This window comes from Astyanax mexicanus, chromosome 12, assembly GCF_023375975.1.
Source record: "Astyanax mexicanus isolate ESR-SI-001 chromosome 12, AstMex3_surface, whole genome shotgun sequence".
Taxonomy (NCBI): Eukaryota; Metazoa; Chordata; class Actinopteri; order Characiformes; family Acestrorhamphidae; genus Astyanax; species Astyanax mexicanus.
The window spans coordinates 42,416,012-42,436,998 of record NC_064419.1 but is presented as its reverse complement, the minus strand read 5'-3'; the positions used below and the strand labels follow the sequence as shown (position 1 = coordinate 42,436,998).

Sequence of the window (20,987 nt, the reverse complement as noted above, 5' to 3'; positions counted from 1 at the left end):
TTGGCTTTCAGACAATAATTTTGTAATTTGTGCTCACTCTTAACCCCTTAAAATGATTTGTCCCGTATACAGGCTACAGGTGATACAAGACCCTTTCTGAAAATTTGAAGGTTTTGAAATCTCCTACAGGACACTTGGAGAAGCTGCCTGTTTTCTGTCTAATTCACTTAATAATTCCAGATCAGTTACAGGAATCAAAAACCCCCCAAAAAACAAATTCTACAGGTTTAAAAAAACAGACGTGAAAACTAGACAAACATAACGAAACTAAAGGATTGGAGGACATTTGGAGACAGTCGATTTTTATTCAGGAAAACATTCATTTTAAAAAGGAGGCCAGGAAAGAGCCAATTTTATGATTGTTATTCATTATATTTTGACATTAGCAGATTTACTTCAATATTTTTTTTTATATTTTATATTACCATGACAATTATGCTTTTCAGTAATGTTCCTTATCAAACATGAAAGTTTTTTTATGTACCGCTTGAATATAAATTCTCAAGATTTAGTGGTGTCTGGCAGACAATTGACAAAAATCCTGTCCTGTTAAGAGTTAACTTGAAGGTGAAGTTGTTAAACTTCAGTTCCAGTATTTAACTCCATCTATATTGTACAATACAGTCCTCTCAATTAGCTGCTGTTGTCGCTCTGCTGCCTCTACTATCTGTTTATATTATAAACTGATTCAGTGGAGAAGGAGCAATCCTTATATATATATATATAAATCCTAAAAATGAGACAGACATCTGCAAGACGTTTAAAAATGTTTAATGTTTATCAGAACTGAGTAAATGATGCTTTTGTACTATATGACAATGATGATAGCTATATATAGGCATCCGGTCTGCTGGGTTTAGTGCCTGTTTATAAAGAGGCCCGATAGGTTTCAGGATTAGTGATTGTGTTTGTGAGCAGTTTATGAATCAGTGTGTTATATGAGAGCCATTCACAGCGTGCATAAAGAGAGTTAAATAAAGTCTTATGTGCCTGAAATGAGCTGAGATCAATTGCATAAAAAATTATGTAAAATAATCTATTATTAGAATGCTGTAAAATATAGCTATTATTATCTATTATGTCGGTCAGTATAAACAGATAAATACGATAGAAGACGTTTCTGGAGACAGTTAAACATTCAGCCCAATACATTAATATGTATCAATACCTCATGTGACATTGTTTTTTATAATATGTAATTAAAGATCAATTTAGTATTTTATATGATATTATTTGTATAATATGTTACAATATTATAATACTATTATATTATAGTATATTATATCAGTATGAAATATTGTTATGTTATTTTAGGCTCTTATGGGTCATTTGGGATTTTTTTTTTTGCTGTTTGTAGCAAAAGAAAAAATTCACACTGTTCTTATTTCCTATTTAATAATATCTTCTACAGTATAGGGAGATTATTTAAGTCCAGTATCATTTATTTTACTTAAATCCTGGATATATGGAGATATTTGGATTTTGCATTATTAGTGTCATGACATGTTGGATTATCAACTTCTGTTACAAACTTGTATGGAATAATATTGCCAAATATTTGTTGTACTGTATTTTGTTTTTAATTTGTATTATATGTGTTATATTCCAGTTTCCTCAATTACACTCACACAATGAGGTCACAGTATTATTACTTGATTAACAAGGCCTGAAAACAACACATTTTGGTCGTATTAAAGTATAATACACTGTATATAATTAGATCAAATTAAAATAAGCATTGCTCTACACTCTCAGAGTGTAAGGAGCTGCTACTATATTGGGTTCAAACAATGGAGAAATAATACAGAGATACAGTGTTTTATTGGACATCAATGAAATCAATGAAAATTTAAGTTTACTTAATACTTGATAGTTTGATACTCAAATGTTCAGGTAGATATGTTACATGTAAACAAAACAAATTACATATATATATTTATTCATTTATTTATATATATTTATAATTGTACATGTTTGCACTGTGAAAGGTTCTGCACTCATTGTATATGGTAAAGTGACAATTCAGAATTCATCCATTCATTCAGAAACAAGAGTTCTTAAGGCATGTCCAGTCTCGATGTTTCCGATGACTGAAAGCGTAAGACCTAAGTGAGGTATATTCCAGACTGCGCTGAGAGAACGGCTGTATCCGCTCTACTTATAGCTAGTAGGTGAGAGGAAACAATCGACTGGAAAAATGCTGTAAATGACACTGTGAGTCAGATCGAATCCACAGCATGATAAAAAAAAGCTAAATTCTTTCATTAAATGAGGAGATGATGTCATCAATAGACACTTTCTGTCTCATATCTGTAATATCACTACAGAAAGGGGAGTAGTTGTGAAATGGCACAGTGACTAATAAAGCTTTTATATTCTTGATGCAGCTCATAGAACTGCTTTCATTAATACATTTTCTAATAGAACTGCTTATAGAACTTCTAATAGAATTTATAATAGAACTGCTTATATAACTTCTAATATAATTTATAATAGAACTGCTTATAGAACTTCTAATATAATTTATAATAGAACTTCTCATAAAAAAATTTATAAAACTGCTCTTAGAACTTCTAATAGAACTGCTTATAGAACATATAATAAAAATTCTTATAAAACTGCTTACATTACATTACATTACATTACATTTGTCAGATGCTTTTGTCCAAAGTGACTTACAATATTGAAGTGCAAATAATAGAAGAGGTTTAGTACAAAAATAATAGAAGTTAAAAATAAAACATCTATAGATAGGGCCTTAAGGAGGTCAGAGGGAAATAATGGGATAGAGGAGTAGAGAAGAGGAAGAAGGAGATGAGGTTAGAATTAGTTAGTTTGTTAGAGGTGTTAGGAGAGTAAGTGCTCTTTGAAGAGCTCTGTCTTCAGGAGTTTATTAAAGATAGCGAGAGATTCTCCTGATCTGGTAGTGGAGGGTAGTTTGTTCCACCATTGGGGAACTCTGTATGAGAACAGTCTGGATTGCTTTGTGTGAGTGTTTGGCAAAGCGAGGCGACGTTCACTGGAGGAGCGCAGCGGCCGGGAGGTAGCGTAAGCCTTCAGGAGCGAGTGCAGGTAGGAAGGAGCCTGTATTGTCATCACTTTTAGGCGATTGTAAGCACTTTGAATTTGATGCGAGCAGCAACCGGTAGCCAGTGGAGCTCAATGAGCAGTGGAGTGACATGTGCCCGTTTTGGCTGGTTGAAGACCAGACGTGCTGCTGCATTCTGAATCATCTGTAGTGGTTTTACTACACAGGCCGGGAGGCCAGTTAGTACGGCATTGCAGTAGTCGAGGCGTGAGATTACCACAGCTTGTACCAGGAGTTGGGTGGCCTGTTGAGTCAGAAACGGTCGAATTTTTCCGATGTTGTAAAGCGCAAAGCAGCAGGATCGAGCAACTGAGGCCACATGGTGCGTGAAGAGAAGCTGGTCATCAACCAGAACACCCAGGTTCCTAGCAACCTTTGTCGGTGAGAGAGAGAGAGAGTCGATGGTTATGGCAAAGTTGTGTTGAATAGAAGGTTTTGCTGGTATGACCAGAAGTTCAGTCTTTGAGAGGTTTAGTTGGAGGTGATGTTCCTTCATCCATGCGGATATGTCTGAGAGACACTGTGATGCTTGTAGAGCTTCTAATAGAATGTCTAATAGAACTGCTAATAGAAATTCTAATAGAACTGCAAATAGAACTTATAACATAATTTTTAATAGAACTGTTCATAAAACGTCTAATAGAACTGCTCATAGAACTTCTAATAGAACTGCAAATAGAACTTCTAATAAAATTGCTAATAGAACTTCTCATAGAATTTCTAATAGAACTTCTAATAGAACTGCAAATAGAACTTATAATAGAATTTCTAATAGAACTGCTCATAGAATTTATAATAGAACTGCAAATAGAACTTATAATAGAATTTCTAATAGAACTGCTTGTAGATCTTCTAAAAGAATTTCTAATAGAACTGCTCATAGAACTTATAATAGAACTGCAAATAGAACTTAAATAGAATTTGTAATAGAATTGCTCGTAGAACTCCTAATATATTTTCTAATAGAGCTGCTCATAGACCTGCCAATAAAACTGGTTATATTATCCATCCATCCATCGTACAGTGTGTGTTAAGAAAGTAGGGCTAGCCAGTATATCAGAAATAGGAAAATATTTTAAACTATAATATAAAATATAAAATATAATATAAAAATACCAGACTACATTTACAGATTGCATTTAGATTGGATTAACTATTTTCATTGTGCAGATTAAACAGTTAGTATAATACTCTAAGACTGTAATATAGTATTAATTACATATAAAGTGCAGGAACGTAAATGTGGCAGGTGGTGATGTGGTTACAGTATGTGTAATTATGAATAGATACAGTACATATAGATACAGTATGAGTGAAGAGAATGTAAATGTATTTACAGTAAGAATAGTATAAATAGTGTAAAGTAAGAAAAGATCATGAATGAATGGTTTGTGTGAAAATGGTTTAGTTACATTTGGAGAAGGATGACACTTAACACAGTGCTGTCTTGCGCTAATAATACGGCAGATTGAGATGCGTTACAACTTTAGAATTCCTCTCAAACAACACAGTCTAGGGCGGTTTACAGTTTTTGAAATATGCAGCAGTCTTATGTTTTTTATTATTATAAATATCTATATAACTTACTGTAGATGCACAGATATTTACTCAAATTTAAGTATACAAAATATATTGTGTTTTTGCAGTTACATACATATACATATACATACTGATATATGTTATATTGTAAAATGTGAACTCTCACATGTTAATTTAACACTGGCAACTTTACTGTGTATAATACTGTATGCTGTTTTTTTAATCCTATCACCCAAACCCTGGTGAATGTCAGGCTGGATGAAGCGTAAACTACTGTGAGGGAGATAAACATCTTCTGTGACTCTCAGTCGCAGTGAGAAATCCATCACTGAGTTCTGTTTATTCTATTTAATAATAGCCCAGTCGCTTTGCATTGTTACTAAATGATAATAATACGCTCTAGGATGTAGCGGTCACTTAATCTGGCATATAGTAAGTAAATTCAAAAATCTATAATTTAATTGCCACAGTTTTAATTGTTAAACTGGTCTTCAGGGCTTGTTAGAGGCCTGAGTAAAGCTTGGCTCTTCATTCTGTGATTGAATTATTCGACATGTTTGATTCCTTTGTTGTAAATGTCTTTTATCTTTGCGTCTTTGTGTCTGCAGTGCAAAGCTCTTTTTCAGCGTCGCCTGTGTTTCAGCTTCATGCAGGGCTCACACATTTTAAGGAATATTTCATGGCTCTTTTTCAGCGGAGGAAACACAATGATAAAGTGAGAAACGCTGTATTCAGACTGAGAAATGCAGATTAGATTTCACTTTTGGGAATGACTTGTATCCTCAAATTACAGACTCATATTGGAGCGTGAGTCGTAGTTTCATTGGTATAACTATAATATACAGCATAGTATACGAATATAGACAGATTTTTTTGTTGCCATTGAAATTGTGTTGAAAATGCGAGGATATATCTATATATACAGTACTGTGCAAACGTTTTAGTCACCAAAGCAAATTATACTAATCCATTTATCTCAGGAATATGAGTGTTTTTACCTGAAAAAAGCACCACATATGATTTAAACAGATGCAAATAAACATACATACAGTAAAACATAACAATAAATTTTCAATTTTAACTAAGTATGTCATATCCTGTGAGCTGAGCTGAAGAACAAAGTGTAGAGATTCCAGATTTCTCCTGGATGCTCTCAGCCACCATGTGTATATTATGTTCAGTTCTGTCAGCAGCTCACCTGATTTACCACATTTACCAATTTACCAAACCAGGTGTTGATTAATACGATGAGAACTAGAAATAACTCTATTAAACTCAGATGAGGAGAGATTAGGAGATGTTTTATGGAAAACAGTGAAAAATTGCTGTTTGTATTTATTGTAATGCTAGAGTCTTACTGAGCTTATAAACAGCGTTTTACTGAAATTCCCACAGATATATATATATATATATATATATATATATATATATATATATATATATATATATATATATATATATATATATATATATATGCATATACATATATGTATATGCATATATATATATATATATACATATATGTATGTATGTATATGCATATATATATATATATATATATATATATATATATATTATTTTATTTGGCACTATAATATGATGTGGCATGCTTGATATGAGAATGAATCTTTAAAGCCTCGTTATGCGTATGTGCATTAGGTCTGTCATAATAATATATAAAAAATACCTAGTTATTGAGGAGAGACCATTAATGTGAATGATCTGATGTGCTGATTATGTTTTAAAGCAGTGGTTTTATTTTATTTATTGTATTTTCTGATTCTGATGTCTAAATGACCTTAAAAAAATTCATGTTCAAATTTAATGTGTACATGCATAATTATACTACTTTGTTAGATTTATACCAATGGATTTTAACGGTCTTAAAACTGCATTAGGGGAGTTTTTGGGAATGAGCTGCTTAATTTTCTGACCCTGTGATTATTCAGTGTCATTTTGAGCGCTCCTTCGGAAATAGCATTACGGTGAGTTGATGTCCAGATAAATCTACTTACTTACCTCATATAAAGTACATCTTATATCTGTCTATTGCATTTACTATTTATTTATACCAGAAATCTACATTTTTAAGTTCCATATTTAATTCATTTTTCTATTGAAAAAAAAAAAGAATCCAGTTTATGTAGATTTTTACAGATTTGCTGTGGAGTATACACACTGAAAGCCCGAGAGAATAGCAGAGAGATTTCGCTTAGCTGTGCTCCAGTTTTCAGTGTATTTCTAGTTGAGGAGCTCCACCTTAAAAAAAATACATAAAAAAAAAAACTCATCCAGATCAGTTTAAGAAAAAATCTGTTAGCATGTTAATAAACTGCAGCATGGTCCAATGTATAAAATAAATAATAATATATATTTTTAAATAAACTATACATAATATGCAAATTGTTTTTTCTTGCAATTTTTAACATTTATCATAATTTTAACCATTTGCTTACTGATTTCTAATAATATATATTTTACAGTAATATCACTACTACCTACAGTATAATTTTGCATTTTAAACATACAGTAGATATTTAAAAAAAAATAGTACCATGCAATAAAGATGCATGCAAAGATGCAAGGATTAATAACATAATAAATAATATATAAAATAAAATGTGAAGAATATTTTTAATTTCTCTTGCCGTGGTGCAGTGTTTACTGCATGCAGATGTTTTTTTTCAATGCACTTGTTCACCCCTTTTAACACCCACAAAACAAAAAAACTCCTCTGATTCCAGCAAAGTTAGAAAAACCCCCAAGGTAAAAAAGAACACTGACATTTATCAGTGTTGATGTGGTTAAAACCTGTAAATGTCACCTGTTAGCTGTAAGACAAGAAAGACACAATTTTTTGTGCAAGACTTACCTGCTTAAACGTGTACAATAAACCACAGAGACAGCGCAGCTCTACAGTCCAAAGGTGAAAGTATTTTTCAAGAGTCCTTTTTTTATCTGATCTTTTCTTTATGTCAGTTTATAACTATGAGAGTTATGTTTGGAGAGTAAATGTTTTTGGTTACTGTGATGCTTAGAAGGAAAATTGTATTTAAGGCAGCGTATTTTAGCAAGAAGCGCTTATTTGCTCGCTATTAAAATAATTAGCAGAAACGCACATAGATATTACTGAATTATCAGTGATAGGTGAACCATTTTTGAAATGAAATAGTTAAGACTATTTACTGTTCCTTTTAAATCATATGTGCAGATCACAGTAGAACTGTTCCAGTCTGTTCCTGTCTGTGCAATAACTAGAATTAAGAAAAGAAGAGAAAACTAACCTGTAGGATATACAGCAGATAATGTTTTACAGTAAAAAAAAAAACTTTTTAAAAACAATTAGTATTTTTCCCATCATTAGAGAAATATAAATGTGTTTTAATTAAGTAATATTTATGCGTAATAACCAAAATAGTAAGTATACACTCTATAAATTCATCATCAATAAAATAGCTGCGCTATTTTCCGTGTTGCAGTGCTAATCAGAGGTAAGATAAAAGTTACCAGAAAACAATAAATGTTTTAAAATTTAGGCTAATGTGAGCAACTCCTGGTCATATATGTGTAATGGAACATAAGCATGGAGTTGTAGAGGTTCCTAATGGAGTCCTGTGGTAATCCATCCCATGCAGCTTTAAAAAACTCACACAGTTTCTGCAGATTATGCGAAAGAGGTGAAGTGTTCACACACTTTTACAGTCAGTGATAGGTTTTATTAATGTAATTAATTCATGGATCATAGGAGCAGTTTCAGTGGCAGCTTTCTGTCACAGAGCTGCTTTACAGACTACAGACTCAGGAGATCCTTTGTTCCTAGAGCCACCAGACTCTTCAACTCCTTCCAGCGAGCAGAAAGAGTTTGAAGGACAGATGAGAAGCATGTACATCTGCACTTTGTGACTTTATCATTACTTTACAATCTGTACTTTTGCACTACTAAACACTACTGTCACTTTACTGTACATACTGTACATTTGCACTGCTGGACACTTTTACATTCTACTATATACAATACAAGACTTGCACAGGTTTTATTTTTTCAGTATAGGTGTATATGCTGATGCCTGCTTTTCCCTTTTACCTATTTTGTATTACTGCACTACCTTCTATTTACGGTCAGGTATAGTTTTTTGTCTTGTCTGTTTTTACATTTTCATATATATTTTATAATAGTACTGTATCACCCCTATTACTGTTGTTGGGCTTTTGTGTTGTTTTTTATTGTAACTGCTGCTGGCTGCTAAATTTCCTTTAGGGTCAATAAAGTATCTATCTATCTGTCTATCTATCTGTCTGTCTGTCTGTCTGTCTGTCTGTTTATCTATCTATTTTAACGGTACGGGCACAAGGCATGAAAATAGACTGTTGACGGGTTGATTGGTAGCAAAGAGCATACAATACGATTTCATACAACACTATTATGGTATCACATAATCAACGTTATATTAAACAATAAATAAATAATTAATTTACATTAGAATTCATATGCACATTTTTACGTATCTGTATCCTGAATTACACAGTTATCTTTTGTTGGCAGGGTACCAAAATCAGATGGCAGCAGTTTCAGAGTTGCATAGTAGGAGCCTGTTGTTGTATGCAAACACAGTCTCTACCCTTTTCCTCGACCGCGGGGCCCTGCGCAGGCGGATGCGTGTGTGTGTTGCTTCCATCTGCATGGTTTCCTGTGGTCCACAGGTTGTTCCCTCGTCATGGGTTCAGAGCACACCTGTGAATACCACAAGCACACAGAACCCACGGATACACGCTCGCTTTCTCGGTTCTGTGTGGAGAAAGTTCAGCGCGAGTGTCTGACGTAACGCGAGTAAGACCCCGGGAGGTTGCCTGTGTGGCTTTGGGTTGGTGTTTAGAATGCACTTAAGTGGAGCATCCATCCGGGAGGGCTGCCTGCTCTGCTGCGAGTGTAGATCATCAGCTGTAATAATCACAGAATGCAGAACAGTTTCAGTGTTTAGGAAAACTAAATATTGTGTTTATAGCATAGTTTTTTAATGTGTAATCTATTTGTAAGTTGATTAATTTCATTGTTCAAAAAATTAACCAACTGTAAAATGTGCACATGCTTTTTTGTCTCTGGCAGATACAGTGGGGTAAAAAAATTATTGATCTCCTCCATCATATAATATAATTCACCTTGATAAAATGCTTTAATCTCATGTTCTCGTCCTGTTCTGCATCTTTCCTAGTCTGTCTCTGTCATTTCGGCCCTCCTGTCTGTTATTTTCTATTATGTTCCTGCTCGTGTCTCATGTCTGAGTGTTTTCACCTGTGTTCCACCACGTGACTGTAATCTGCAGCTCCGCCCCCTCGTTACCTGTTCCCCAGGTGTCTCCTATTTCCGTTTCCCTTTAAGTGTATTTATACCCCAGTGTTTCCACGTTTCCTTTGTCTATCTTTGATGATTCTATAGCGTTTTCTCGTTGATTCTCCGTCTCGTTTGTTCTCACTTTGCTCTCCTGTTTATTTCCCTAGTTTATTTCTGGCTTGTTTCTTGTTTTGAGTTTAGTTTTAAAGTTCCTGGTTTCCGCTGTTGTTTTGTTAGCCTCGTCATAATTTCCGTCCACTACATTCCTGACATTTAAATATTATTTTACATTTTTTGAAGCCCCTACATTTTTCATAATGATAACTGGTGCTTCAATTTTATTAATAAAGCTAATTTCAGAAACCAGACATGCTCAGAATGTTTAAGCATGTTTATTTTTTTATCCCATTTTCTCCCCAATTTACAAGTCCAATTACTCAACCCACTCATTAGGACTCCCCCTATCACTAGTAAATCTCCAACACTAGGACGGGGAAGACTAACACATGCCTCCTCTGAAACATGTGAAGTCAGCCACCGCTTATTTTTTCAAATTGCTGCTGATGCAGCACTGCAGAGTAGCCGAGAGAGCAAGGCCAATTGTGCTCTCTCTGGGCTCCGGCAGCTGAGGGCAAGCTGCATGAACAGGATTCGGATGGGACCAAGCTACTTTTTCACTGGTTTATAAACTTGTTTATTGGCTGGTTCATGGTCTATTCTAATGAACAACAGCTCTCAAATAGTGTTAGGTGCAACAATAACGAAAATACATGATGTCCATTGCAATGGATGCAGGGTCTGCAAGGGTTAACAAGCTTTGAAATAGATCTAATAGCTGGTGTATGTGATGTATATGAATGTGTTCAGCTATGCTTCACTGTGGTGCTGGAACAAGTGGAGGGCGGGATGGCAGCAGTGCCCAGGAGAAGCAGCAGCAGCAGCAGCAGCAGTTTCCATATCTGGTTAAAGATCCTCAGGAGCTGCACAGATCCCACCTGAAATTAACCTCAGCTCAGTGCATCATCACTAAGGTAAAGAGACTGGAGTTCGGGAGGAGGGGACGGGGTTGCTCTGGGGTTAATTGCAGTGGTTATAATACAGCAATCAGCCATAACATTAAACAGCACCTGTCAGGAAGTGGTGTATACAGTGCACATTGTTGAAGTTGATGTGCAGTAAACAGTAAAAATTGGGCAAAAAGGACCAAACTTTGATGGTATATGGAGTAAGGTCTAGAAATATAATAAAAAATCGGTACCACTTTAAAATAAGACTACCTTTATAAAGGGTTTATAAATGGTTTACAATTAGTTTATTCATGGTTATTAATTAGGTTGTAAATGGCTTAAAAATGATTAATAATCAGTTATAACACATACGTAGAAAGGGCAACAATATAGACGGCTGTGGGTTCACTATTTGGCAAACAGGTAATTGTTGCCCTTTCTATGTATGTGTTATAACTGATTATTAATGATTTTTAAGGCATTTACAACCTAATTAGTAACCATTAATAAACTGATTGTAAACCATTTATAAACCCTTTATAAACGTAGTCGTATTTTAAAGTGGTGCCAAAAAAATCTGATTTCTCAGCCTGTGCATGTGTAAAAACAGACCTTGGTAGTCGAAATACAGACAAAATAGTAAATGACATTATACACACTATACAGACACTGAAACTAAAGATTTTAAATAATCTTCATCTTCTGGCTAGAATACAGTTGCAAGAAAAAGTATGTGAACCCTTTGGGATTACTTGGATTTCTTTATAAATCCTACATTGTCAGCTAAAGAATGGAGTTCATGGGAGGACACCACGGAAGAAGCCACTGCCGTCCAAAACAAATTGCTGCACATTTGAAGTTCGCAAAAGAGCTCCTGGATGTTCCACAGCAGTACTGGCAAAATATACTGTGGACAGATAAAACCAAAAATGAGTTGTTTGGAAGGAAAACACATAGCTATGTGTGGAGAAAAAAAAGACAGCACACCATCATCAAAACCTCATCCCAACTGTGAAACATGGTGGAGGGGGCATCATGGTTTGGGGCTACTTTGCTGCATCAGGGCCTGGACGGTTTGCTGATTCATCAACGGAAAAAAGAATTCCCAAGTTTACCAAGACATTTTACAGGAAAACTTAAGACCATCTGTCCACCAACTGAAGCTCAACAGAGGATGGATGATGCAACAGGACAACGACCGAATGGCTTCAACAGAATAAAATACGCCTTCTGGAGAGTCCTGACCTCCTGAACCCAATTGAGATGCTGTGGCATCATGACCTCAAGAGAGCGATTCACACCAGATATCCCAAGAATATTGCTGAACTGAAACAGTTTAGTGAAGAGGAATGATCAGAAATTTCTCCTGACTGTTGTTCAGGTCTGATCTGCAACTACAGGAAACGATGGGTTGAGGTTTTTGCTGCCAAAGGAAGATCAACCAGTTATTAAATACAAAACTTCACATACTTTTACCACCCTGCACTGTGAATGTTAACATGTGTTCAATAAAACCATGCAAAACATATATTTCTTTGTGTGGTATTAGTTTAAGCAGACTGTGTTTGTCTATTGTTGTGACTTAGATGAAGATCAGAACACATTTAATGACCAAAGTTTGCAGAAATCCAAGTAATCCCAAAGGGTTCACATATTTTTTCTTGCAACTGTGATCATATTGCAGTTTGATTTGTTAAATCTGTTATGTTTACTATTTCAAAGCAGTTTGTTATGGCAGTGCTGTGTAAATCTGTAAAGGCTTAAAACAAAGCATTGTAATATTATGTAATATTATATTATATTCTCTGTGTCCAGAACACCAGCGATAAAACCAGCAAACAACATCTGCAGTTCAGCCAGCCGAGACCATCAGTGTTACGCAAGGGCAACCAGACTCTACCACAGGGTACTACTGTACTACTTACACTCTTACGCAAAATCTGAGCAAGATCTTACCCCTGTAAACAAATGCACCTGCTGCACTGTTTATATTAAACAGAATATCCACAGTAATAGTTTATATTAAACTTCCTCCACAGACTTGTCCAGCCAGTCAGCTCAGGGTCACTGGTCCACGCCGATGGTGTGTAAGGCTGAAGTTGAAAATAACTTCTCAGTCAACTCCTCATCTTTTGAAGCTAAGTCTCCCAGCACGGACAGTGCTTCTGTACCAGGTCCCAGGCTGGGCACAGCCGAGCACCACCATACACAGTGAGTCAGAAGAGCTTTTGCTGTTTGCAGTCCACTTTTCTTTTAACTGCATACACAGCAACATGTTCACGCAGTTTATACACTACTTCAAAACGAGAATTCCATCATGTTCCAACATTTGTTTTACAAGCTCAGTAGACATTGCATCTGTCATTAGTTCATTACTGCATATGAACAACACTCAACTGCTTTATCCAATTTACCTTTATCCAAATTACCTCCCCACTACCCAGGAATACACTGGCCATAGGGAGAACCAGCACAATTCCCGGTGGTCTGCTCTGTGTTTGGGCCACTCAAATAGCCATAAATATAAAAATATAAAAACCTAATTCATGCAATTTATACACCACTCCAAAGCGAAAGTTCTGTCATGTTCCATAATTTGCTTTAGACTAGTAAGAAACAAGCTCAATAGACATTGCATCTGTTAATACAACATACTCTTCATTAGTTTTTTCGGTACCACTTTAAAATAAGACTACCTTTATAAAGGGTTTATAAATGGTTTACAATTAGTTTATTAATGGTTACTAATTAGATTGTAAATGCCTTAAAAATCATTAATAATCAGTTATAACACATACGTAGAAAGGGCATCAATTACCTGTTGTTTGCCAAATAGTGAACCCACAGCCGTCTATATTGTTGCCCTTTCTACGTATGTGTTATAAATGATTATTAATGATTTTTAAGGCATTTACAACCTAATTGGTAACCATTAATAAACTAATTGTAAACCATTTATAAACCCTTTATAAAGGTAGTCGTATTTTAAAGTGGTACCGTTTTTTCTTAATGTTTGACACACAGCATATAAACATCACTCAACTGCTGTTACCCTTATCCAAATTATCTCCCCATTGCACAGGAATGGACTGGCCATAGGGAGTAGCAGCACAATTCCCGGTGGGCCGCTCTGTGTGTGGGCTGCTAAAATAATTAAAAATAACACCTAATTCAAGTGTTTATTAAATTGTTTATAGGTGAACAGGGAACAGATACTACTCTATTCTTCACAAAAGATTTTAGCTTGTATAATACAGTGATTATTATGTTATCAGTATAAGGTACAGTGTCATCATGGTGTTACAGAGATTTCAGCCCTCATTATGGGATTACTGCTCATCCTGCCCGGTGTCTCTGAACTGCAAACAACATAAAAAGCCGTAAAAAGACTGCAAATGACTGTAAAGATGATTCTGCTAAAAGCAAAGAGCATGTTAAATCTCCCAATTCCAAAACCAATCACAGCAGCCTGCATCATCTAGAGGTTAATTGCGTAACTTTAGTTGATGGAAACATAGATTCTTTTGATTTTTTCTACCATCACTTAGCAATTGGCAATATCTTTTGCAAAACATTTGGAAGGAAACCCAGCTATTTTTTTCTGGTCATTGAACATGTGCCACAATGTACACAGAACAGGTCTGAAATAGACAGTTTATGGTGTAATCTTTATCTGACGGGACTGAAGCTCTTATATAGGGAAGATTTGTAACAGAAGAAACAATGCATGTGACTGTTTTTTGTGTTATTAGTGTTTTGGGCTCAGTATCTGGTAAGTTCAGTACTTATAATCTGAAAGTCCAGACTATGAAGGAAGGATCGTGCTTACAGGGTAAGGCGTGGCTTCCCAGATAAAAACTGGGTGTGGGACTCACAGGCTTTCTGGAAATTGTACAATATGTAAACAATGCATGACTGAGTCAGCAAAGTAGCAACTCCCTAAGGCTGCATGGCACACTGCCTAATGACTACCAACTACGCTGACAGCCAATTTTATAAAACTATGTAAACTGGATTAGCTTGTAGTCTAAAATGGGCATAAATAAACAAAATGGAATATGACAAAATATTTAAACCAAACTATAAATAATCCCTATTTTACCATATACTATTTATACTCCCCTATAGTGCCCTAATATTTCATGTACTTCCCTATATTCCCTATGGTACCCTACACTATCCTATACAACCCTATGCTCCATGTACTACCATATATTCCCTATAGTACCCTATGGTACCCTACACTATCCTATACAACCCTATACTCCATGTACTACCATATATTCCCTATAGTACCCTACACTATCCTATACAACCCTATATTCCCTATAGTACCCTATGGTACCCTACACTATCCTATACAACCCTATACTCCATGTACTACCCTATATTCCCTATGGTACCCTACACTATCCTATACAACCCTATATTCTCTGTACTACCCTATATTCCCTATAGTACCCTAAGGTACCCTACACTATTCTATACAACCCTATAATCTCTGTACTACCGTATACTCCATATACTACCTACACTGCCCTATGCTCTACTAATCCCTACAGTATTTTACCCTATACTCCCTATACTACACAATTATATACTACCCTGTGCTCTACTACACTGCCCAATACTACCCTATACCTCTCTATTCTACCATATACTACCTACAATACCCTATACTATATTTACTATACTGCCCTGTTCAACCCTTTAATACCTACACTCCCTGTTCTACCCTATAATATTCTACACTACCCTATATTCCTTATACCCACTATACTACTTCTCTAATCTACCTAAAATCTATCTAAAATCCCCTCACTTTTATATTTTTACTCACTTTTATACCCTGTAATATCCTATACTCCCCATACTCACCTATACTATCCTTTACTCCCTACACTACCCTATACCATCCTATAATACACTTTACTCCCTATACCCTGTATATTATCACGTAATCCCTATACCATATAATTTGTTTGGTTACACATAATACACTTTACTCTCTACACTACCTATATTAACATATACTCCATAAACCCAAAATACTACCCTATACTACATTATGCAGGATCTTGCTTACCCACGGTGATGAAGAGCTTTACAGGTTAAAAACACAATGTTTTACAAAACGTTTTTTCTACACTCTTTTCTCCTGTTGTTCTTTTTATCCTCTATCTGTTTATTTTCCCTCTTTTCTTATCTATTATTTTATGTTGTTGTTTTTCTCACTACAGACATCCACAGGAAGTCTTGGAGAGTGTGCTGTGTGCTAAAGGGGTGTGTGCCTGGCCAGACTGTAAGAAAGTGTTTAAGGAATCCACACACTTCCATAAGTGAGTTTATGACATTAAACACTGTATTTGTTTAGTTACTATATTGATGATCTTTTAAAATCTGTTGTTGTAGCTACAGAAATAAACAGAATACTAAATGTGTCAGATTTGTTTTTCACTATTCACTATTATTTATAAAATCTGAGTGAAAGAAAAGTTACATGTTCTATCCTATTAGAACAGTGGGATCTGATGACAGAGAACACTAAATGAAGCACTTCTGACACCAATCTTTACATATCAGGATGTTTCAATATTTGTACGTTTTCTTATATCCCTAGTAATACATGATCAAAATAAGCATGTTTATTGTTTGGTTGATAGACATCTACGTTCTGAACATCGTCCTGGGGACAAAACCATCGAACAGTGGACAAAGCAGAGCGATAATGTAAAACAGATTGAGAATCAGGTTTGTATAAACATCATGTAATCATGTGAATATGAAATATATAATTAAACCTGAATGATAAAACTGATACTGATAAAAGCATTCTATGTTTCTACATTTATTGCAGCTGATTTTGGAGAAACAGAAACTACGGGCCATGTCTCTACATCTGTCCAGCATGACATCTTCAGCTGAGGTTAGTGGGAGCTATGTTTTGTTTTAAATTGAAAGAAGTAGTATTTCTGAGTGGGAAGGATATAAAATACTGTAATAAGTAGCAAAAAGCAAAGCTTGATATATTTACCTAAGCCACTGTGGTGCTGCTAACGGTGCTGATAAAAGAGCTACTGTTAACGTCGAGATTTCAGAATGGTAAACTCAGTCTTGATCTCTTTATTCATGCTTCATTAAACCAAATACATGCAGAATTAGGACTGAAAAAATCTGACCAGCAAAAAAAAAACAAAATACATCAGAATAATCCATTCTGAACAGAAATTGCACCACAATCCATGTTTTAAAGGGGAACTAACCCCCCTGATTTTATCTGACTCCATCCTCAGCTCAAATTCAACTAAGGCTAAATTAACTGATCTGCATATTGTGATTTGTCTGCATACCAAAATACAAAGACACATTATGCTCACATAGAGCACAGTTGCAGAGGAGGAGAGGGCGCTGCAGAGGCAGAAATGACAACAATAAAAATGTTTTTTAAAGGTTAGGAAATGTTTATAAAAAATTTAGGCAGGACTGGTATGTTTCATCACATTACAATTACAGTATGTGAATATTTTGTTTTTTTATAACATTGGATAAGGTAATTTAAAACAAGTTATTTCTTTATTTCAGAAAAGTAAAGAACATTCAGTTTTCCATTATAGTATCCAATTAACCCTTTAACACCCATCACCCTGAAGAATGCAATGGAGTATTTTTCTTTTGTATGTTTCTGATTGTTTACTTGTTTGGGATGGTAGTGTTTTTTTCTATAAAAAGAACAAAATTTATCTAACAAACATTTCAGATGACACCTAAAATTCAGAACTCAGTGTATAAAATATAGAAGTGTCTGTGTTACATAGTTAAAAATTTCTTAAAGTATAAAATTCTGAAAATATTATGCATTTTGTAATAATGATTAAATACCATAATAGCCATTAAATAACTTCATCTTTAAACTGTTGAAATAAAATCTACTGAAAGGTACTTCTCTGTCGAAAATACTGGCATGTAGGCTAAAACATCTGTGGATTTGGGGTCTGTGTTTAATCATTTGTATGATAGTTTAGGTTAATGGACCATATAGCCATAAAGTATATACTTTTTTTTCTTCTAGTAGATCCAATGATTTTGACCAGAATTGGCCGAATACAGATACTGAGTACACCCTTAGTTTTCAAGGGTCCTATTTTTGTATTTGTACCTCTTGTTTTGGGAAGATCTGTGCTGACAAATGAAATATTGTACATGACAATTGTTTTTTTTTCTGGGATTTAACTGAAATGATAAACCCTTTTTTGCACAGTGCGTGTATTAGGACTGTATTCATGCTCTTTCCTCTCCTCTGGTGCACAGTCACTGCAGAACAACCCCAGCTTGAGTCTGAAGCAGACATTCAGTCCATCCGGAAGCCTGCAGGCCTTTGAGAGTGTGACCAGTCTTCAGGGCAGCGGTCGAGTCCCAGCTGAAATGCTGCCTTCAGGACACTTGCAGATCCCTACCTCACAATTCATACCGGGTACACTATACACTACATGCTGCACTATAGGAGAATAGAGCCTATTAGACATCAACCCAAATATATCATCATGTTTATAGTTTATAGCCTTTATAGTTCTAAAACTAGAGACTGTAGTCCTGTATCTGTTTCTATCTCTGCAGACTTTAGCAAGTAAACTGTGCAGCAACAGATTCAGAGCTTCTGTCTCTGACTTTAATTTATCTACAAGGTGAAGCAGCTACTGTAGGTAGGAGTGTGTAATAGTGGAGTGGAGGACAGTGAGTGATTAAACACAGTGTTTAAAAACTCCAGCAGCACTTCTGCAATATCTGATCCACTCACTGTACCACCAGCACAACACACACTAACACCTCATACACCACCTTCACCATGCTAATCAGTGCTAATCACTGCAGTGCTAAGAATAAATGACCCACCACCCAAATAATAATAGGTTTTCTGTATTGGTCTATCCCAGGGGTGTCCAAAACTACGGCCTGCAGGCCATTTGCGGCCCGTTTCCATATTGGAGCGGCCCGCGAGGAATTTTAGAAATAGAATGAAAGTTGGCCCGCTGTTAAGCAGGTTTTTATAATGTGAGATACAAAGTATGAACGCTAGGTGTCAGAAACGGGCCAAAGAGTCTAAAAGCAGAGAGAGTGCGCAGTTCTAGCGCAGAAAAACGGGCCAAAGAGTCTAAAAGCAGAGAGGGTGCGAGTTGCTAGCGCAGAAAAACGGGGCAAAGAGTCTAAAGGCGTAGAGAGTGCGAGTTGCTAGCGCAGAAAAACAGGGCAGAGTCTAAAAGCGGAGAACGTGCGCATTTCTAGCGCAGAAAAACGGGCCAAAGAGTCTAAAAGTGGAGAACGTGCGCATTCTAGCGCAGAAAAACGGGCTAATGATTCTAAAATTTGCCGTAATTAAGGAGTTTAATATTAAGAGACATCATGAAATGAAACATCAATTTGAAAAATCTTAGTTTACACAACACTGTCAAAGATAGATAAAGATAATACGTCGAGTAAAATGGTGTGTAAATGAAAGTAATCAGGAAAATGTATTATTTAAAGTGGTATATTTCATTATTTGTTTTATTACAGAGTCGTTGGCCCGTGACTTCAAATATATTTCTCCTTCTGGCCCTCACCAAAACAAGTTTGGACACCCCTGGTCTATCCTGTGGGGTCCAGAGAGTAAAAGGAGGATAATAGTAAAGTATAGAAACAGAAACAGATAGAGAACTACAGGTTAAAACTAGACAAGTGCATTTCTTGAAGGAAACACAGGCTGGTAAAGCAACTAAAAAGGTCCTACCTTTTGATGCGGTATTCCAGGTCATGGTATGATATTGTTAAGTGGTTGCTATAGTTTTGCTAAGTGGTTGCAAGGCGGTTGCTAAGGTGTTACAGCAGGATCCGTGGTGTTTGCTATGATGTTGCTAAGTTATTGTTAGGTGGTTGCTAAGGAGTTGAAACAGATGCAGGACAGCATATTGTAATCATAGAACTACAAACTGTCCTTTATGAAGAATTGAGTTGAAATAATGGATAATGCTTGTAGAAACAAAAATGTTGTCATAATATTATGCTTAATTAATTATGTGATGTGTGTTTGGCTGTTTATCACAGAGATATGTGATATCCTCGCCTCCATTTAGATATACTTACATATTAAATATCATACAATTATTCTACAGGACTTATCACCAGCATCGAGTGGTACAAATACACAAACATAAGGCCACCATTCACCTACGCCTCCATGATAAGATGGGTGGGTAAAAAAAAAAGACTTTTTTTAAAGCATTTTATTTTACAAACTATACTTACGATATTATTTATTTTTCTAATGATAAACACTTTAACCCTGTGTTTTAATGTCACTCAGGCAATTCTGGAGTCTCCAGAAAAACAGCTAACCCTAAACGAAATCTATCACTGGTTCACACGCAAGTTCTCCTACTTCCGTCACAACACGGCCACGTGGAAGGTAGGCCTCACCACACGACCGTGCTGTTCTCTAAAACCACAGCCATCAGTTCACACTAATAAACATCTTTAATTCACATGAGAATCGCTGACAGAAGCAGACTTGAATGTCAGACCCATGTGACAGTATAATTAATTCTTCTTCTATGTGGAGTGTTTGTTTACCACTGCAATAATGTAATAATGCTTTATACACATCACACAGCCTTATAGACATATATTAACCCTTTGAGGCACGGTGGTCACTGTAAGAAAAGTTTTTTTTTGTTTCCTTCTAATTTGTCACATTGCAATTTTTGGTGTTTAAAGAGGTAATCTTTACATTTTGTGAAAATGTAGAGATCTTTCTGGGGACAGCTAAAAATGTAGCACACAGGAAGTGATGTAAGAACTATCTTCAGATCTTCTGAAAAGCTAGCTCACTGATTTTTTTAAACTCCAGCACAGTTGACAATTTATGTGCTTATTTGATGATATTTTTGAGCACATAAATTATTAGAGTTAGGCTATATGGTAAATGAAATATTATATAACAATATTTAAAGATACTTTCCCAAAACACAATATTTATCGTATTGTTCTGACA

At 35.4% G+C, this 20,987-nt stretch overlaps 1 protein-coding gene across 4 annotated transcripts in view; it reads left to right on the top strand.

The window, feature by feature from the left end:
- Positions 1-20,987, top strand: part of foxp3a (forkhead box P3a) — a 33,088-nt gene that overhangs the window by 10,078 nt on the left and 2,023 nt on the right. For all 4 annotated transcript variants that reach the window (XM_049485838.1, XM_049485836.1, XM_049485837.1 and 1 more), the window contains 9 exons: positions 10,824-10,987; positions 12,779-12,869; positions 13,003-13,174; positions 16,204-16,302; positions 16,627-16,714; positions 16,821-16,889; positions 18,272-18,434; positions 20,110-20,186; positions 20,301-20,402. In XM_049485838.1, the coding sequence (XP_049341795.1) occupies positions 10,826-10,987; positions 12,779-12,869; positions 13,003-13,174; positions 16,204-16,302; positions 16,627-16,714; positions 16,821-16,889; positions 18,272-18,434; positions 20,110-20,186; positions 20,301-20,402 (1,023 nt within the window). In that variant the 5' untranslated portion in view covers positions 10,824-10,825. The remainder of the gene's footprint in view (positions 1-10,823; positions 10,988-12,778; positions 12,870-13,002; positions 13,175-16,203; positions 16,303-16,626; positions 16,715-16,820; positions 16,890-18,271; positions 18,435-20,109; positions 20,187-20,300; positions 20,403-20,987) is intronic.